General features: G+C 34.1%; 1 protein-coding gene across 1 annotated transcript; it reads right to left on the reverse strand.

The window, feature by feature from the left end:
• Window positions 1-434: 434 nt before the first annotated feature.
• Window positions 435-17710, reverse strand: LOC128550638 (death-associated protein 1-like). Its single transcript, XM_053530007.1, has 4 exons — window positions 17548-17710; window positions 7222-7315; window positions 5682-5739; window positions 435-4587 (listed from the first exon to the last, which is right to left on the reverse strand). The coding sequence occupies exons 1-4, from the start codon at window positions 17597-17599 to the stop codon at window positions 4468-4470; spliced, it is 324 nt and encodes a 107-aa protein (XP_053385982.1). The 5' UTR covers window positions 17600-17710; the 3' UTR covers window positions 435-4467.
• Window positions 17711-18097: the final 387 nt, after the last annotated feature.

Genomic DNA, 18097 nt, shown 5'->3' on the forward strand with positions numbered 1-18097 from the left:
ATGAAGCTGCTATTGTGCAGACAAGGACAAAATAGCTAATTCTGGCCCTTTCAAGGGCCATAACACTGTAACCCATAAAGGAATCTGGCCAGTCTCAGAAAGGAACCAAGATCTTATGGTGATACATGTTATGTCCAAGTTTGGTAAAAATCAAATCATAAATAAAGCTGCTATTGTGCAGACAAGGTCAAAATTGCCAGTTCAAGAAAGGAACTGAGATCTTATGGTGATACAAGTGTGTGCAAGTTTGGTTAAAATAAAATCATAAATGAAACCACTATTGTGCAGACAAGAAATTGGTGACGGAAGCACGGACGGACGAAGGGTGATCACAAAAGCTCCCCTTGTCATTATGTGACAGGTGAGCTAAAAAACGTAATTCCATTCAGCGAGCACCTTGCAAACATCAAGTGATAATGAAAGAAAATAACACCAAACATGCACGGCTTTAATTTTCTGCCCGCGTCATGATAGTGTCTAAAATTACTATCTCTTCTCCTTATATATTTATCAATGTTTACAAAAAATGCAACGGTTTATAAAAATGCATGAGAAAAGCTGTAAAAACCCAAATGTTCCTGTAATTCTGGAAATTAGAAACTGATCAATCATTTAGTTTCATGTAAATATATGAAACAGTGGAGGCATTTTGCCTTTTAGTGAAAAAATATTTTAGAAATCACAAATCACAATGTGTGGGTTAGTCGCGCTAACAGATTTCTCACTTAACTCTTTGATATTATTACAGTCAACACACACTGCTGAAAGTCTTATCTATCCTAAACATCATGTTTAAACTATTAAAACACAAACATTTTATTCTTTGATTACAAGTGACCTTTCCTTTATTTGCATCAAACACACTCATTCATGTTCTTTCTATGGTTTTGCGACATTATGCAAGTTTTAACAGAAAAATAATATAAAGTAAAGCACACAAGCAACCGATGTAAGACTTTAACAAAAATAACAGCTGAAGCACTTTATAGATCAATTGCACAAATCTGGTATTTTACAAAAACATTGCAACTTTTCTAGAGCACACACACCTGGGAAGACTATAATATGTTTCTTGTTGAGACAGCGGCTTATGAGAAGTCAATACAAGTATATTAAAAAAGTTTTGTTTTTTTGGAAGATATAGCTTCTCCTTAAAGCCAATATTGTAGTGATTTATCCCAATCAAATCAATTTCAACTATTCATATATATTTTTGTCCTCAATTAACATAATTAGTTTCTTAGGTTTCAAAGCAGTACTACCAAGTTTCTCCACAACTTAAAAACAACTTCTCAACATGGAAAATGGGTAGAGGTAAGTAATAGCAGAAACAGTGTTTTATGTACATAACGGGCTTGTTGTTTCAAAACATTTCATAGATTCTACCATGTTCTAAGTATTAATTTTTAAAACATATTTCTGTCGTACGATATTGCTTGCATTATTTTAAAATACGTCCTTTCGCGACTATCATATTTTTTGTCCCGCTTTCAAATAACAGAATACAAAATAGTTCAAATGAATAGACTATAAATGATTTTCATAAAACACATTAAGCCTAAATCCTAACATTTGTCCCAAGTAGCTGAAAATTCTGAATCTTAATATAAATTATTAGATGTTGGCAGTGGTTGAGCTCAAGTCGAAAAACTTAATTCTCATGTCTTTGCAACAAAGCTTACACATGTGCCAAGCATAATCATGTTGCTACTAAAATGCAGAATTCTTATACAGGCTTTGAACAACTTTGTTTCCATACAACAACAATTATATCATGGTTAAGGAATGTTGTACTTAAAATAGAGACCATATTCACTGTTTGATGAAACTCACAGACATAAAAGATACTTTTTTCTAATCCTTCTCTTTCAGATAAACAGTCCAACTCTTGTACAAAGAGCTGAAGCCGTTTTCCAACAGAACTTTAGATCCCAAACAATTCTCAATGAAGGATGTGTGTTAATAAATTAACTGACATTTGCTGAGTGATGACGAAGATATCTTCTTTTTTTTTTTTGGTTTCTAACAGAAATAATGAGCCCTTTTACCAAAATGAAAACTGAAAATGTCAGAGTCAAATGAGGCTGAATCACATCTCACTGAAATATACATACTTACTGTTTAAGAAACTGCATTAAAAATTTACAATTCACACACTCTTTGTTATTGTTCTGAATTTTTCAGATTTCTATGGTCTGATTTTTTTTTCTATTTTCAAACATTTCCAATTTCTGTCATACACTTTTTGGCAGTTTACTAGATTTTCAATTTTTTTACCACTTGGTTACTGTTTTATTTTCAAAGACTTCCAAAATTTTTGACTTCCTTTCTTTTTTTTAAATCAATTACTTATCTTAATATAATGAAATTAATCTAAAGGAAAATTATCAGTATCATTTGATACGAAATGTGGTATCAAAATTCCTAAATGTTGATTCACCGCAGTATAACTCAAGCAACCATACATTTATAAACTTACTTTTGAGTTTGCTAGTCTAAATCCTGTATTGTACATTTACAAAATGTCGTATTAATGATATTCTATGCTTGATAATGTTCGTTTAATTTTTGTTTATATATTTCATATACTGTATATATGTTGCAGCCCACATAGTAGATGAGGTCACCCAATGTATAGTCTTTAGAAATAGCCATTACTTACTTACTTACCCTGTGAAATATTTGAATTTATCAAAACCTGATTAAAAATCAGCTTTTGCGCTGCGTAAAAAGTATTTTGGGGGGTGAAACTATTCTTGCATGTCAGTTACAAATAGCTAATGTTGTCTATTTATGTACTATCGACTTTAAATTAAATTTGTATCCTGTAACCTGCATCTAACAGTTTAAGACTGTGACACTAGAATCAAGTCAATAAAAATCAACTTTAACAAAGTGTAAAGAAAATCTAATATGGAAAAAAATATATAAAGCACAATCATGAGAACTCACAAGAACAGAAAAGTTATATGGTCATCAACATTTCAATTAAGTAAACCTGATCTTATTTATATCACAACATTGATATAGTTTCAAACACAATTAGGATTTTGAACTGACCATTCCAACCTGCATCTCCTTTGATATCCAGTGACAACAGGTGAAAACTCTTATTTACAAATGCATGCTTAAATACTGTTAATTCCTGTGTTTTAAACACACAAAATACCAATTAAAGATATTTCTCTCACTTAAAACAAAAGTATAACAATCACAGTATAGTATAAACTGAAAATTAAATGCCAGTAAGTGTTGTGAAAAAAGAGCTGATTTCATTTCTTTTGATTTTGTAACCCATGCACAATAATTATATTATATACAGATGGACTGAACTAATTTCTCCCTGATTTTATAAAAACTTGCAAAGTAAAAAAAATATATTAAAAGCTCTTCAAAATGTTGTGATGTGAAACAAGTCTTTTAATTTTATGAAATATAACTTGGAAATACTGTGTATAAGATTTGAAAATAACCCTTCCTCACAGAAGATAATGTGTATATTTTATAATTAATTTTCGATCTACTTTAAGAAAGTTTTGTTATAGAAAGTATGGCTTGTGGTTATCGAGACACAGTATAACAAGAGGAACATGATGGTCCTGAATCGCTCACCTGTCCCAACATGACCCAGTTTTGAACTGAGTATGACGTCGTTTTTTTTCTATTATTTGACATAGTGACCTAGTTTTTGAGCTCATGTGACCCAGTTTTGAACCTGACCTAGAAATCATCAAGATGAACATTCAGACCAACTTTCATACAGATCCCATGAAAAATATGGCCTCTAGAGAGGTCACAAGGTTTTTCTATTATTTGACCTACTGACCTAGTTTTTGAAGGCACATGACCCAGTTTCGAACTTGACCTAGATATCATCAAGATGAACATTCTGACCAATTTTCATGAAGATCTTTGAAAAATATGGCCTCTAGAGAGGTCACAAGGTTTTTCTATTTTTAGACCTACTGACCTAGTTTTTGACCGTACATGACCTAGTTTCGAACTTGACCTAGATATCATCAAGGTGAACATTCTGACCAACATTCATAAAGATCCCATGAAAAATGTGACCTCTAGAGAGGTCACAAGCAAAAGTTTACGCACGGACGCACGCACGGACGGACGACGGACGCTGCGCGATCACAAAAGCTCACACTGTCACTTTGTGACATGTGAGCTAAAAATATTGAAACTTTCCTTTTTAGGCAGAAAAATTAAAAATTAAAAAAGTTATACAATTACAGCATAATCACTGTAAATTACTTGAAAGTTACATTTATTTTCCAAACAGTAAAAATGAAGTATACAAGAACAAAATTGTTGTACCATCCCAGTGGTTCTTTAATACTTTTCTACTCTAAAATTACAGTCAATAGTCCTTCAACCAAAATTTCAAAAATACAATTTTCCCTATCCCAGCATGCACCAAAAATTGCCATGGTGATGTGAACAGTTCAGGTGATTGGTCTACTTTCTTGGCTGTTGAATAATTTTCTGAGGTGAATGCGTAGGTCTGTTTTCATGGGTAGGTAGATGTTGCTTTTCATGAATAGCACGGACAGCTGCTTCCGGGAAGTCCTTGTCACCCTGTAAATATCAACAAGAAAACTACTGGGTGTGGGAGTTGGAGGGGTATGTAATGTGGTGGCAGGTAGGAGCTATGGGGTTTTCTGCTGTGGGAGTGGCGGAATACTAATGCTCAAGAAATTAAGGTTTTGATTTTTAAACCTCAAATCATCTCATCACCATCAACCTATATTCTAAAGTCAATACCTTGAATAGTTTTAAGCTTTGCTCCAGACACAACACACACAGGTCAGATTTGACTTTTGAACTCAATCTGTGACCTTGACCTTTGAACTTACAAATAAGTTCATGTGCTCTGCAAATAGTCTTATCATAACCTACATGTGTGTCAAGACTGAAGTCATTCAGACTTCACTCACACTACACAAGGTCTATTCGAAGCCCACTATAGTGATACTCAAGTTTGAGTCAAATGCGAATCTGATTAATGACTCTGAATATAGCCCACATAAAGACTGAATTTGTTTGTTACTTAACAATAGACTACAGCCTCTCTATCATATACAAGGCTGTTCTGGAAGTCTTGCAATGTTCATGGTAAGTTTCATACACAGTGTACATATTTTGACAAACTATACATGAATGAAGAGAATATACTGCATCAACTGATATACAAAATAAACATGGAAATCATGATAATATTGAGCCGTGCCATGGGAAAACCAACATGGCATGGCTCATATGATGATGTAACAATGAATCAAACAAGGCACAATTTTAGCTTAAGTAGATTTCTTATTCAAGAAGCTATCATGGCGTTCGAAGAGCAGAGAGCCTGAATCAAAATTTGCACTTTACTTAATTATTCCCTAACAGAAATCAAAGCTGACTTAGCTGTTGTTTATGGACAGACTGCCTTATCATACATTACAGTAACTAAGTGGGCACATTGATTTATGCAGGGTATATAATCACTTGAAGATGACCCAAGATCAGGCTTCCCTCAACAGTTTTTAATGCAAAAGAGGGCCATGATGTCCCTAGATTGTTCACCTGAGTTTCAGAGCTTAAACAGGCTAGTGAGTGAGCAACTTTCGAACAGGACCATAATATGCTTCATTATATATTGTGCAACTAAAATGAGCAACACTTACCTTTGTGATAGCCCCTGATAACAATATCTGCTGGTGGTGTTTGTCCGTCTTTTCTGGTCTGAAAAACAAGGGGACAATGATGGCCCAAGATCGCTCACCTGAGTTGCACTGCTTGTTTGAGCAGTTTTGGAAGATGGTTATGTAAGTAAAATGTCTCTGAAATTATTTTGAAATAGTGCCATTGTTGTCTGAAAAGACTATTTTAAAAGTTGTTAATAAATAAATAAATAAGAGCATGTAATGTATGTGTGTTGTGTGTGGGGGTAATGATGACATTGGATACTAAATGTTTCTACAATATACATATAGGAGAAAGTGACCACACCTCTTGGTGTCATTGTTTTTAGACAAAATAGAATAATTTGAACAATCTTGGTAGAGGGTCACACAAGGACTATTTGTGTAAAACTATTATAAAATCTGGCCAGCAGTCTCACAAAAGATTTTTTAAAATTTTCCACAATATACATATAGGGAAAATGGACCACACCCTCTGGCAGCCATGTTTTTTTATACATCGTAATAATTTGAATAATCTTGGACATTCTTGGTAGAGGGTTACACAAGGACCATTTGTGTAAAATTATTTTACAACTGGGCCAGCAAGTTACCCATACAGGTGAAAAGTGACCATGACACCTGCTGGCCATGTCTTTTGATGAATTGAAGTAATTTGAAAAAATTTTGGTAGAGGGTCAGACAAAGACCATTTGCTTGAAATTATTTCAAAATCAGATGAGTGGTTTAGGAGGAAATGTCATTTGTAGCTTCTTTTAGCTCGATCTCGTTGTCTCTATGTGCAAGCAATCGGATTCTTCTGAACAATTTTGGAAGGAGACCAATAAAGGAACATCCAATCGAAGTTTCATCAACTTACACCACACGGTTTCAGAGGAGATGTTGTTTGAAGAAAAGTGTGGACGGCCAGATGGACAACGGACGGTGAGTGATCACAATAGCTCACCCCGAGAATGTGCTTAGGTGAGCTAAAAAGAAAAGGAGTTTAAAAATCCCATGGTCATAGTAAATAATTAATTTATCAAACATGAACCCAAAAATTAACACAGTAGATACTTCCTGGTGCAGCAGGATTTAAGTAAGACTTCATTTTTGAAAATGATCTCAACCCTGTATGCCACATGTCCCCTGAAAATGCTTGATAAATGATATCAATATAAAGTCAAAACAAGGTAATATGCCTAAGAACACTGTGATCCAGTTTGGTGAATATTGGATAAAAACTGCTGAAGTTCCCTGTGATACTAAAGCGATAGCTAAAATAGATAATTTCAGAACTTACAACAAATATACAGACTAATGGAAAGTGCAGTTAATTTATGCCTATTTGGAAAAGTTATGGAGCGTACACAAAACTACAGAAAGAATGGCAGACAGAATTATGGATGGAAAAGTGCAATCCTATAGACCCTGAAACTGGAACTTGGTCATTTAACAGACATAATCCAGTTTACAACTGTGTTCATTCTGTAGCCTATTCTTAATTTTATTTTCGCTAATGATTCTCAATTGCTGAACTTACACTTCATATTCTTCTTTGTCCTCTTCCACTGATTTTTCTTCCTCTGGTTTTTCTGGCTTCTTGTGTGTTGTTACACGCATACCACCAACCTTCACTGAAATAAACAATGGATATCACATAAATTTCTATTGCCGAGATATTTAAGTTGGCTTATCAAATAATGTTTTCATTTTCGTTCAAAATCTTGCCAAGTGTCATAATTTGGTTTTCCTAAAAGTAGTTGGTAAGAAAACCACAACTCGTGTCAAAGAAAACAAGAGCTGTCTGTAAGACAGCCAGTGCTCAACTATTCAAATTGTTGTCACAGAAGCAGGAATATTAATCTAATGTTAAAATATCAATAGATTTTAAACCAAAACTTTAACCAGAAGTCCAAAAGGGGGCAAAATTTGCCCAAAATACAAATGTACATGTCAGAGTCATGGGACTTGATGCAATCATCTAGTTTTATAACCCCGAAGACACATGTGAAGTTTCAATTTAAAATCTGCATTTGTTTTGCAGATGGTAACTTGCATGCAGAACATTAACCAGTATTTTCTATGTCCCAAAGGGGCATAATTTGCCTAAAATACATGTCAGAGTTATGGGACTTAACCCAGTGAGGTTGGTAATTGATCTAGAAAAAGAAAAGTTAAGTTTCAAATCTATATGCCTTTAAGTTATAGCTATATGTACTTGCATGCAAAACTTTAACCAGGATTTTCTAAGTCCAAAAGGGGGCATAATTTGGCCAAAACTCATGTCAGAGTTATTGGACTTGATGCTATCAAGTAGTTTTATAACCCCAAAGACACATGTGAAGTTTTATTTCAGTGTCTGCATTAGTTTTAGCTTTAACCAGAATTTTCTAAGTCCTAAGGTGGGCATAATTTGACCAAAATACATGTCAGAGTTATGGGACTTGACCCAGTGAGGTTGGTAATTGACCAAAAAAAAAGAAAAAAAAGTTTCAAAGCTATATGCTTTTAAATGATAGCTGTATGTACTTGCACGCAAAACCTTAAGGTGTGATGTTGACGCCAACACCGACGCCAGGATGAGTAGAATAGCTAGACTATTCTTTGAATAGTTGAGCTAAAAACTGACAATGTGTAATTAAATAAATTAAACATTTTATTTCTTATCACTAACTAAAGTAAGCTCATCCTCAACAGAAAGGTTCAAATGCTTCAACTTTTAAAAAACTTGTAACAGTTGTGCCAGAAGTTGTGCCCGCCACAGAAAAAAAAAACACCTTCATGAGACATAAAAAGTCATAATAATATTACAATGGTCAGACTTACTTGCTTTAATAAATCAAACATTAATATTCATGTAGAAACTTCAAATTGGTTGAATTAAATCCATAATTTTAAATTTATAAGAGACTTAAATCTTGGAAAATATGATGTGACAGGTGCGAGGAGATATCTACCCTGACACTGGTTTCAGTAACAACAGATTGCCGATAATCGGATATGACACTAAATTACAGAAATAAAACACAAAATATACATTCATAAAATGTCAGCGAGGCAAGCTTTTGCTTTAATGTCAACATAAATTCATTATCAGAGATATAATTATTACAAATACTTTGTACATGTACGGTACTACCAGAAAACATTCTCAACGGATTTTAACTGGGGATTTCCTAAAACACTTATGCAGAATAAGTTTGGACATGACGGAGACAGCGACAGTCGAAAGTTATAAATTACGCTGTTCCGAAACATCCTATTATTTAGACTAGGTGGGTTGGGGGCGGGGTAAACGCCCCAAGACCCTTAATTTTCATTGAAAGCTTTGAATTTAACTGTTTTTGTTGCATTTTTTCCATATTTAGCAATAAACTGAGCGTGAATATAAGTTTATCTATAAACCCAAGTAGCAGACTCATAACACAAATCCCGGGACGCCCGATTCATCCGAGAATCGCATAATGTGCAGAGGAGAGCCACAAGGATGCTCCATGAAATACAAGGATTAGAGTACAGCGATAGGTTAATCCAACTAGGGATGCCAACTCTAGAGTATAGGAGAACTAGAGCAGATGTCATTGAAGTGTACAAACTTAGAAATGAACTAGATAAAACTTCCACAGACTTGCTAACTGTTAGATCTAATACTATTACAAGGGGGAACACACAGAAATTATTCAAACCTAGAGCCAATTCTAACACAAGAAAAAATACCTTCAGTCACAGAGTAATTGACACATGGAATGCACTCCCCTCCAGTACAATTGAAGCTCCAACTCTCAACAGTTTCAAATCAAGGCTAAATAAGCACTGGTCTGGGCGGTCAAAATTCATAGCTAAGTGCTACAGCCCCTATCAGTAAAAATTTTGTATATTGACATAAAGGGTGATAAGACTGTGCTAAGGAACAATGTTCCTTTTTAGAAATTTTATTGATTGATATTTTTAAATGTCAGGCCAGTCTGAACCCAAGCATAGGTGCTATGGTCTTAATTTGTAAAATCTAGACTATATGACAGTTAAGATAAATTATGTTCTTTTTAAAAAAAAAAAAAATGAACAAAAACAAACACCAAAATAACTTGTTTTTACTATATAAATGTAACGCCAGTCTAATTCAAGCAATGGATACTGTACCAAAACACGCAACTGATAGTACATACACAAGTATATATTGTATAGACTGTGCTAAATAACAGTGATTTTTTATCTTTTTAAGAACCCACCATTATAAGGATTTTTAACTGTAAATAGTAGTAATATAATATATGTCAGAATGTACATACCAATATTATGACAATTAAATGGAATAGAATAAATATAAAGATAATTCATAATAACCATAATTAAAATAATTTAGTACCAAATTGGGAAAACAAATACAAATGGGCCTAAGAAGCGTCAACGCTTAACATCTAATGATGTTCCGGGCTTCTACTCTACATGAACTACATGAATGAATACTGCATAATAGTGACGAAACAGGCATCCCGGGTATGATTTATGAGCAGTATAGCCTACTTATAATATAATATTCCCTAAAATTACTGTATGCTTTATTTATTTCAGAAATAAGTACAAAACTAAATAACAAAATGTATTTGCAAGCTTTCTTTTAGGGAAATAAATGTCCCGGTGTATGCAGTTTATCACTGTTATCGCGAAGAAGAATCGGGCGTCCCGGGGCTCGTACGTGTTATGAGTCTGCTAGTGCTACTTATGATACACCTATATTCATGCTCAATTTATTACTTAATATGACAATAAAGCTGCAATAAAAACAATTATATTCAAAGCTTTCTATAAAAATAAAGGTATCCATTCCTGGGGTGTCCCATGGTATCACGGGGTGTTTACACCGACTGGGTGGGGTGTGGATGCGTTGCATTCCTGGTGATTTTTTTATTAAGGTAACTTGACATGGACAACCAAGATGGCGTCACGAAATTAGGGTTGGTCACATTATTTACTCCTATAGAGACGATATGCTGCTACAGATGTCTAAAGAAGCATTTTATTCATTTAAAACACACATATACAATTGTAAAAATGCATTTAATTTATAAAAATATAAAATCAAATATTCTTAAAACTCACCATGAAAACTAGTCAATTTTTGTGCGCATTTTGCGGAAAAGTTATGTATCCAAACTGAAAATAATTTATATCCTCATATCTTTGAATATGTCCTTCTGGAGCTCCACCTATGAACAAAAGAAATTTCTCACTGAGTTTTATGCTATTTGCTCTGGAATTTCATCAGTAAATTATAAATTTCTCTATTTTACACCCTAAAAAGTTGAAACCTGCCTGCAGTATGAGGGTCATTAAAAAAAATTCAAAGTACATGTAAGTTTACTTTGTCCTTATTTCTGAGACTGTGCATCCTAACATATTAAGAGTTTTGAGTGGTGTTTATTTCTTAGTACTTCTACATTGTTTGTATTTTAATTTTATAAAACGTTTACAATCTTTTCAATCCGTGTCCTACTGTAGTTCAAATGTGTTTGCTACTGTCTGAATAACCCTCAATGTCAAAACTTTACTGACTTGCAACGAAACCTCATGGAAAGCGTGGATCTTAGGCCACACTAAATTAATGTATGTTTAATGTAATTGATAAAGTACATTTTCTGGATTTTCTGTTACATCCCAAAAAATATAGAGCCAGTTTTGATGAGGATTTCTGCATCTGAACATGCAAGGGTCATAAAACATACTGTAATATACCCAAAATCAGCTATGTTTGGGTTCAGTTTCCGGTCATAGGACTGAGTGAGTTTTACGATAAACATATTTTTGGAATTGCATAGCCTCTTGTTACTGAATTTATTTGCAACAAAATATTGAAATTTATAATTTACTGATGAAATTCCAGAGCAAATAGCATAAAACTCAGTGGATAAGTTCTTTTGTTCATAGGTGGAGCACCTGAAGGACATATTCAAAGATACGAGGATATAAATTATTTTCAGATTGGATATGTAACTTTTCCGCAAAATGCGCACAAAAATTGACTAGTTTTCACGGTGAGTTTCAGAACAATTGATTTTATAATTTTATAAATTAAATGCATTTTTACAATTGTTTATGTGTGTATTAAATGATTAAATTGCACCTTTAGACCTCTGTAACAGCATATCGTCTATACAAGTAAATAATGTGACCAACCTCAATTTCGTGACGCCATCTTGGTTGTTCATGTCCAGTTACCTTAAATTTATATAAAGGGGGTCTTTTTTTTAGCTTATGTTCCTGTGGTAATATCTATCTATCCTCGTATACTGCTCAACTCTCCTTTCGGGTATTATTAGCCTTACTTATAAATGCAGTATCGAAGTTGACTATAGGCAGTACGCCGAGTGTACAATATACTGACTAGAGGTTAGGGTTAGATTAACATAGACCAGTAAATGATGCTTTACTGCCACCAATAACATCAGTACTGCCATTTGCATATGATATAAGCTATAAACTTGTCAAAGTCCCAAGTGTCTATAATTAATTTGGTAGTGATCAGGATTTACAGTCAACTCGTCCCCTAGTCAACTCGTCCCCGATTTGGTCATTTCGTCCCCCTCGGCGATTTCAAATTCGTCATTTTGTCCCCCCCCTTTTTAAAACGTATTTTGAAAAAAAATAATCAAAGTATGATAAATTAAGTCCGGTTTTTCTTTCAAATAAGTATATTTTATGTTAAAAATATACATAAGTTTTCGTTTGTTTTAAGAACTTTGTGCTTTAAAAGTGATTGATTTAACAAGGAGGATTTTCTGTTTTTTTTCTGTTTTTTTTCCCCTTAAGTTTGTTTTTGTAAGTCTGCTTTGTTGGACAACATGATTGCTGTTTAAATGTCCGTATTTGATGCTGCTTATTTTCAAACTCTTGAATAAGATTAAACTTTTTATTAGACTTTTTTTTATAACATAATTTCCTTACTCCAAACATGCAACTGCTAACACATTTAATTCTACTTGGGGAAAATTTTCACACATTTCATTCGGTCAGTCAACAAAATCTCATGCAATTAAATACCATTAACACCTTCCAATCAGCCCAATCAACGCCTTTTAATGTGATTAATAACCTTTAACACCTTTCGTATGCAGGTATATGCTCATTCTACTTTTTTTTAGAAACCACTGTCTCCCTACTTTTGAAGTATTTCTTTTTTACTTTAATGACAACAAGAGCTGTCCGTAAGACAGCCAAGCTCGACTATTCGAAATATTGTCACAGAAGCAGGAAATTATTACCCAAAATGTTAAATATCAAAAGAGTTTTAAGTTCGAAACGGGACATAATTTGACCAAAATGCATATCAGAGTTATGGGACTTGATGCTATCAACTAGTTTAATAACCCCGAAGAAACATGTTAAGTTTCAATTCCATATCTGCATTAGTTTTGGAGATAGTAACTTGCATGTAAAACTTTAACCAGAATTTTTCTAAGTCCAAAAGGGGGCATAATTTGCTCAAAATACATGTTAAGAGTTATGGAACTTGACCCAGTGAGGTTGGTAACTGACCTAGAAAAAGAATAAATAAGTTTCAAAGCTATATGCCTTTTGGTAATAGCTGTATGTACTTGCATGCAAAACTTTAACCAGGATTTTCTAAGTCCAAAAGGGGGCATAATTTGCCCAAAATACATGTCAGAGTTATGGGACTTGGTGCTATCAACTAGTTTTATAGCCCCGAAGACACATGTGAAGTTTCAATTCAATATCTGCATTAGTTTTGGAGATAATAACTTGCATGTAAAACTTTAACCAGAATTTTCTAAGTCCAAAAGGGGGCATAATTTGCTCAAAATACATGTTAGAGTTATGGAACTTGACCCAGTGAGGTTGGTAATTGACCTAGAAAAAGAATAAATAAGTTTCAAAGCTATATGCCTTTAAATGATAGCTGTATGTACTTGCATGCAAAAACTTAACCAAGGTGTGACGTCAACGCCGACGCCGACGCCAGGGTGAGTAGAATAGCTAGACTATTCTTCGAATAGTCGAGCTAAAAATGAATATAAAGCATGTTGGTTATTTTTAGTAAAACATATGTGACAGATATTGTTTATTTATTCTTTATTGTATTTCTAATTAAAACTTTCTTTTGTTATATATGGCCAGCGGTAAGGATTTATTGCTCTCTCTTTTCTTGCTATGATTTTTAAAAAGTTAATTAGATTTTCTATTATATTATATTTTTAATACTAAGGGCATTGTATTTATTCTTTTTATATATTTTATTTCAGTTAATTGTCTTACTGGTTTCCAAGTAGTTTCTGGACCGAAATCGCTATGTTTTGCCAGTAACTTTCAAACAAAACACGTAGAAACATAAAATTTTCACAGAGAAAAGATAGGTTTTTCGTAAACACCATGCAGAATTTGTATTACACTTGCGTTCGTTAACACAAATGTATATGAGGCCTAAAAAGGGGCAATTAATTCCATTAATATCGCAGGTATTCCAAGAAGTTTTCCGGACCATCCTTGTAACAGCTGCAACCTTTTTGTAGAAGCAAACATTTCTGATTTCGTGATATATATTCAAAATTAAAACATAATTCTAAGGCGTGATGATGATTTGAAAAGTATAAATCAAGAATTTAACAAATACTAGATTTGTAATGCGCTCATTATAGTTACGTCAAATTACGTTTGAATGACTTTTGCAACGTCACGCTAAAATGACGGAATGTATTGAGCGGACTGGTAATATTACAAAAAAAGAACTTAAGAACTTTTAATATAATTAACAACTTTAAAAGAAATAACAATATCGCTCTCAAAATTGGTAGTCTAACACCCTTACCACCTGTGCAAGGGCACTGCTGCTAAACATTTGATTGATCTACGGTAACATAGGTAAATACCCATCTATTTTGGTTCCTATTTTCAATCGATAATTTAAGGCTGTAGTATAGTGCTTAGGTTGATTTTTCTGACTTTCTCCGTTTTATTCTATTACTATTGGAATGTTTTACTGTATCGTCAGTAAATGGGAGCATCAACTGACTGTTGTTTATCTTCAAGGGGCCTCAATTTCAGCGCATGTGCACTGTAACTGGAATTCCCCTGCAGTTGACAATCTCTTGTGTAAACAATTAAATCGAAGTAAGTTAAAATAGCCGGGATATTCAAATAATATATAAGTTGGTAATGCTTGGTTTTCACTGCTATGTAAAGGCAACAAAGGTCTAGATGATATGATATTGTTACCCGGATGCTTTACGACGGAATAAGATCTATACAGCACAAATGTAAAAGGTCCGCACAACTACTTGGGTCCGGAAACTACTGGGAAACCAGTATATTTTCAGTATATTTCTTTTATTATTTTATCAAACCTAATTATTTAAAGTTAACTATTTCCAATATAACTCCTTCAAAACTCACGATGATTTTAAATACAAGTTTTCAAAGTCAAAAATATTATAAAAAAGCAAAAACGCCTAAAATATTAAGGGAGACACTGAATTTTTTTCCCTTTTGGGAAAAGGTCCGGTACCGGATAAATTGGGAAAAATAGCAGGTTTTTTACTCAGATTGGGAATTTTTATAGTTAATTAATAACATCATTTAGAATGCTTCTTCCTTTGTTTCCATGTAAATTACTAAATAGCATCAAACAAACTGTTTAAATGGTTAAATCATGGTGAATGTCAATTGTAACTAAGTTTTTCTTCTGTAATCATCAAAATGCAAACTTAATTTGGTCATTTGGGGAATTTTTGGATGATAATTGGGAAAAAAGATTGCATTTTTCAATTGGGAAAAGGTCCTTTTAGGGGTACTTTATAAAGAAGGAAAAAAATCGCTGGGCCAAAATTACCAAAAGGGGGACGAATTGACCAAAACAGGTAGAGCACACACAGTAATTAACAGATCATATATAAATCAATATATCACCTGTAAATTCATATATCAACACATCTTTTAATCAATATATCAGTCGCTTCATAACTGTTATTTTCTAACGCAAATCATTTCCGCAAACATTTCAACGATGGAGACAGAACAAAAAACTGTAAATGTTCATTTTATGATAAAAAAAATGTTTGTCATGATGCGTTTGTGAAATAAACTGCATTTAAGCATATCTGTATTAAACCACATACGCATGTTTAACAGTTTTAAATGCTATAAATACGTCAAAATATAATTAACTTATTAAACTAATAATGTCGAAATTTTTCTTTCTTTTCCGAGGTGAAGGTCACGATTGACTGGTTTACAAAATCGTCATTCAGTTTCATCAGCAGCTTCTTAGTAATGAATAGCATCTTTTTGTCAGCATCAATCACGGCGCTTGTTAAAATATATGATGGAAAAGCACTGGTCAGTCAACATCAAAATGCTTCCGGTGAATTGAAAGAAAGGCAGAGAAATGAATTGTCGAGTTATTTTTGCATTTCTGGGGTATATTATAATCCTGAAGTCCTTCACTTGTATAGTTCTTTGAAAATATGTCCCCAAAGGCAAAATTTGCAGCGTTTCAAGTTGAAATAACCTTCACAAATGTGCTGGTTTAATCAAAAATAAATCCCAGATGTGCGTTTAATGGTGCAGATTTGACTGTGAATTTTTTTTAAACAATTTTACTTACTGATATATTGATTAAAAGATGTGTTGATATATAAATTTACAGGTGATATATTGATTTATATATGATCTGTTAATTACCGTGTGTGCTCTATCTGCAAAAGGGAGACGAGTTGACCAAAATGGTGACAAGTTGACCAAATTTTATGATGAGGGGGACGAAATGACCTATTTTGGGGGACAAAATGACCAAATCGTGGACGAGTCGACTGGGGGGACTAGTTCACAGACACTTGGGAGTCAGCACCCCTCCAATGCCGCCCCTGACAACCTTCAGTCAATACATTTTTGTTTTTTAAAACAAACTGAGCACATGTCTTGATCATCCAACCACTTCTGTTACCATTTCAACATGTTTGAAAAATTCCCAAACTCTATCAATGCTCAAAAAAACTAAAGACAACTTACTTCGGAATGTAAACACGATTTTCTTGTCCAAGGAATAGGAGAATAGATCCCAGCTTGATGTTGCGCAGTCAAATTTACTACGCAGAGCCGGGACACAGATGAAATCGTTAGCGGTTAAAATAAAAATACTTGCTTAGAAAGTCAACAGCCGTGCTGGTGAAGATAGTACAGATGCTGGATTTGAAAGAATTTTTTGGGCAGGGCCACGGGTTCGCTCCGCGCTTCAGGCATTCTTTTTTTCTTTTTCTAATATAATATTTTCATTTTCTTTTTAAACAATATATTCTCAAGATATAAAAAAAAAACCTAAAAAAGGAAAAAAAAAGATCGCCCATAGCGCGAAGCGAACCCGCGGCCCTGCCCAAAAATAAGCTTACAGAACTAGTGTCTGTACTCTCTCGGCCACCGCGGCAGTTGACGTCAGGGGCGAGTATTTTTATTTTAACCACTTACGATATTGTCTGTGTCCCGGCTCTGTGTAGTAAATTTGACATCAAGCTGGGATCTATTCTCCTATTCCTTGGACAAGCTAGTCTGTGTTGAAAACGCTCGGAGTAAGTTGTCTTTAGTTTTTCTGAGCATTGATAGCATATGGGAGATTTTTTAAACATACTGAAATGGTAACAGAAGTTGTTGTATGATCGAGACATGTGCTCATTTTGATTTAAAAAGCGAAAATATATTGGTTGAAGGTTGGCAGGGGCGAATTGGGAGGGGGGACAGGCTCTGACCCCCAAGTGTCTGTGGACTAGTTGACTAGGGGACGAGTTGACTTGATACCGTGATCAGCCAGTTGCCAGAAAACACAAAAGAATTTATGACACGCTCATCAGAAAATGAAGCAAACCTGCAGGTGGGTGGCCTGCTTTAAGATTTTGATCTTCTGCAGGATCTGACATCTCGACGATTACTGTCAACAGGCTTAAACACAATAAAATTGCAAGAAAAATATGTATGTTTTTTTATCGACGTGTTTCAGCTGTGGATAACGTCATCAAATTATGCGCACTTTTATCGGCGGAGGTACGCCTAATGTGCGAAAAGGACTCATTTTCGCATAATGCACTCCTTTCGCAAAATCAAAATGCGAAAAGGAGTTCATCTACATCTACATCTACGGGGATACTCCCAACAATCAATTTCTGATCATAACTGGGAGGTCGGGGCATTTATTAAAAACATGTTGCTATGTTACATGAAACATGATATTCATGTGTTAAGAGAGTAAGAGCAGTAATATGTACAGCTTTGTTAAAAATAAAAACAGGATGATGACATTAGTACATATGCGAGTCTAGGTCAGATGTGAAGCACTGAAGGTTCACACTGTCCTTGATGTTATAAGGCAAGGCGTTCCAGTATCTGATCGTGCGGGGGAAAAAGGAGTTTTGCATGAG

This window comes from Mercenaria mercenaria, chromosome 18 (genome assembly GCF_021730395.1).
Source record: "Mercenaria mercenaria strain notata chromosome 18, MADL_Memer_1, whole genome shotgun sequence".
Classification (NCBI taxonomy): domain Eukaryota; kingdom Metazoa; phylum Mollusca; class Bivalvia; order Venerida; family Veneridae; genus Mercenaria; species Mercenaria mercenaria.